The 2,715-nt window shown below is 37.5% G+C and overlaps 1 protein-coding gene across 1 annotated transcript; it reads left to right on the top strand.

The window, feature by feature from the left end:
- The first annotated feature begins 263 nt into the window (after nucleotides 1-263).
- Nucleotides 264-2,331, top strand: LOC115874086. Its single transcript, XM_030889150.1, has 2 exons — nucleotides 264-405; nucleotides 1,886-2,331. Exons 1-2 carry the CDS (start codon nucleotides 264-266, stop codon nucleotides 2,329-2,331), a joined length of 588 nt encoding a protein of 195 aa, XP_030745010.1.
- Nucleotides 2,332-2,715: the final 384 nt, after the last annotated feature.

Below are 2,715 nucleotides of genomic sequence, written 5' to 3' on the forward strand. Positions count from 1 at the left end.
TGATCTTTGCGGTCAAATTTTGGAAGTTAAACTTTTAACGCCGCGAAATTAATTTGACATTTTAGTTCCGCATTTCCGCAATTCCGCTCTCGTGAGGAACCACCTTTAGCCTGCCGATTGATTTATATGCCGTGGTACATATTTAAGTCTTGAGTGAACTCTATGAAGCGTTTCAGCCGGCGACGTTACCGCTCCAGACGCAGGGACTGCGGCGCAACTGATGGACAAAGACAAACCGGTCGAGTCGCGATCGCTGTAGGAAAATGGCGCGTTTTTCGGGGGATGATGCCGAAATTCTTATCGAAGAAGTTCAAAAATATGAATGTATTTTTGACTACGAGGATAAAAATTTCATAATTAGAGAAAACGCGTGGAAAAAAATTGCGATTTCAGCAGGAAAAGATGGTAAGTAATAATATTCTTTATTTTATGCATGTTTAGATTAGGTTAGGTGAGGTTATGGAAACAAATGTGGTTAAATGTAAACTCTAAGCTTATAAGGTATACATTTTGTGTTCAAACTTCAATATTGGTTAAACAAGTAGGTACTTAAAGTTCTTCTTCTTAAGGTGCCGTGCAGATTCCTGCGTAGGCGTTCATCTTTTACTTCCTCATCAGATGGTTCTGTTAACTGCAGCGACTTGGAGTGCTTGGAAGTCCTGTATGCCTGTCCAATGATAGCTTCCTTCGACCTATTCCCATTTTGCCCCCCTCTACTTTACCCTGGAGAATCAGACACTGAAAGTGATAGCGTTCTCCACATCTCACTTAAAGTTAATAATATACAAAGAAAATATCGGTCAGAGTATAGGTAAAGGTTGTCGGAAGGCTTTTCACATAAAATGTAGGTAACCAATACCTAACAAATAAATGAATTTCCAAAATTTGAGCCGAACATTCTAAATCGTAAAAAGCTTTTTTTCTATACAAACTTTACAACACTCTCGTAACTTTTTTATTTTGCCAATCCATAGCTCCTTCATTATTAAAGAAATGCATAAACTCATTTCTAATTTGAAATCCCCCCGGTCTAATAAGATTATGGATAATATCGGATTGCTTTTCATTTGGATCATATGCGTAATGGGCATGTCCGTTTTTTCGTAAGTATCCTTCTCGAAGTAAATTATGCAAACAGCAAGCTGCAATTATCAGTTCGTCGCATACTTCGGGTTTTATAGCTATATGAGTGTAAAATACTCTAAACACCTGAGATAGTATTCCGAAAACGTTTTCAGTTAGTATTCGTGCTCGACTCAATTTGTAGTTAAATGTAGGCTTTGTTCTGTCAGATCGTCCTAATTCTTTATTAAACGGGTTCATTATATGCTTGTGCAACCGGAACGCCTCGTCTCCAATGATTACATGTGGTATTTTTTTGTTTGAATTGGGCAACATTTGATCCGAAGGAAGAAAATCTTCTCAGTTAAATATTTTTTGCCCAAGAGCAGATTTAATAAAAATTGAAACGTCGCCTTCTTTTCCATATGACCCATCATCCAAAGCCACAAATTTGTAATTCGCGTCAACTAGGGCAAGCATAACAATAGAAAGATAGTCTTTGTAATTAAAATATAAAGAACCGGATTTATTAGGTGAAAAAATTCTTATGTGTTTGTCGCTGCGACACAATTCGGAAAATTCCATCATTCCCAAAAATCAATTGTATTTGCTTTCAGCGTTTCTGTAGTCGGCGGAGGCATAAAAATTGGTACTAAGTTTTTGCACATTGCTGTTAATGTTTCCTTGACCATAACACTTATGGAGCTGTGTGAGATCTTAAAAGCAAAGCCTAGATACCTAACGCTCTCTCCAGTAGCCAGATACGTAAAAAAAGATTATCAATATATTTATAAATTTTGATATATTTTTTTATTGTTTGCAGTTGACGACTGCAAAAAGCGGTGGAAGAGTATTAAAGACACTTATTTAAGGAATAAGAAAAAACGAAAATTAGTAACTGGTTCTGCCTTACTCGATAAACCAGTCAAATGGAACAAACAAGAAAGGAGCTCCGTAAACACACACACCTTATCTGAAAACCAGTTTGGAACAAGACCGCCACCGAGTGGCGAAGAGTTTGCAACCAATGGGGATGACCAAAGTACCCTGGATGATCATGATATAGAAAATTGGGAACCACCAACACGCGAAACGCCTAACATACAAATATCACAACAAAAACCTGCTGTTTCAGAAAACAACACTCAATCTTCTAGTAGTCGCTACTCTACGCCTATGGTACCAAAAGAGAAAAAACCCAACTTCAAAATATCGATGCTTTCTACCGGGGCTTTGATGAAAGAGCCCCAAAACGTATGGAAATGCTAGAAGAACTACAGAATAAAAAGCGGGAATCGCAGTTAAAGAAGACGACGTAGACTTCTTTATGAAAAGCATTAGCTTGACAGTTAAGAAAAAAGTTCTCACCTGCATTAATTAGTGACGCAAAAGTTAAAATCCTAACTCTTGTAAATGAACTACAAAAGATAGCAATGACTTCTACACCTCAAAGTTCTCATGGAAGTGCTTCTACTGAAGTATATCCCCACCATTCGAGTCATTATAACAATGCCCCAACTGCAGGCCATGGAGCTGACATTAACAATACCACTTCTATTTCACAAAATTCCCAACTTGCAGCATCTACTACGCATCAATCACACATTCAACTCTGTAATACATCACTGATGAATAAATTTTCGTCGTTTACAG

The sequence above is a fragment of the Sitophilus oryzae genome, unplaced genomic scaffold (genome assembly GCF_002938485.1).
Source record: "Sitophilus oryzae breed Bouriz unplaced genomic scaffold, Soryzae_2.0 scaffold_1218_pilon_pilon, whole genome shotgun sequence".
In the NCBI taxonomy this organism is placed as follows: Eukaryota; Metazoa; Arthropoda; class Insecta; order Coleoptera; family Curculionidae; genus Sitophilus; species Sitophilus oryzae.

What these genes read in the sequence shown, in the direction of transcription:
- LOC115874086 (XM_030889150.1), top strand. Translation starts at nt 264, where the DNA reads ATGGCGCGTTTTTCGGGGGATGATGCCGAAATTCTTATCGAAGAAGTT. An exon ending in GATTTCAGCAGGAAAAGATG is followed by an intron (nt 406 to 1,885) that starts GTAAGTAATAAT and finishes TATTGTTTGCAG; the next exon opens with TTGACGACTGCAAAAAGCGG.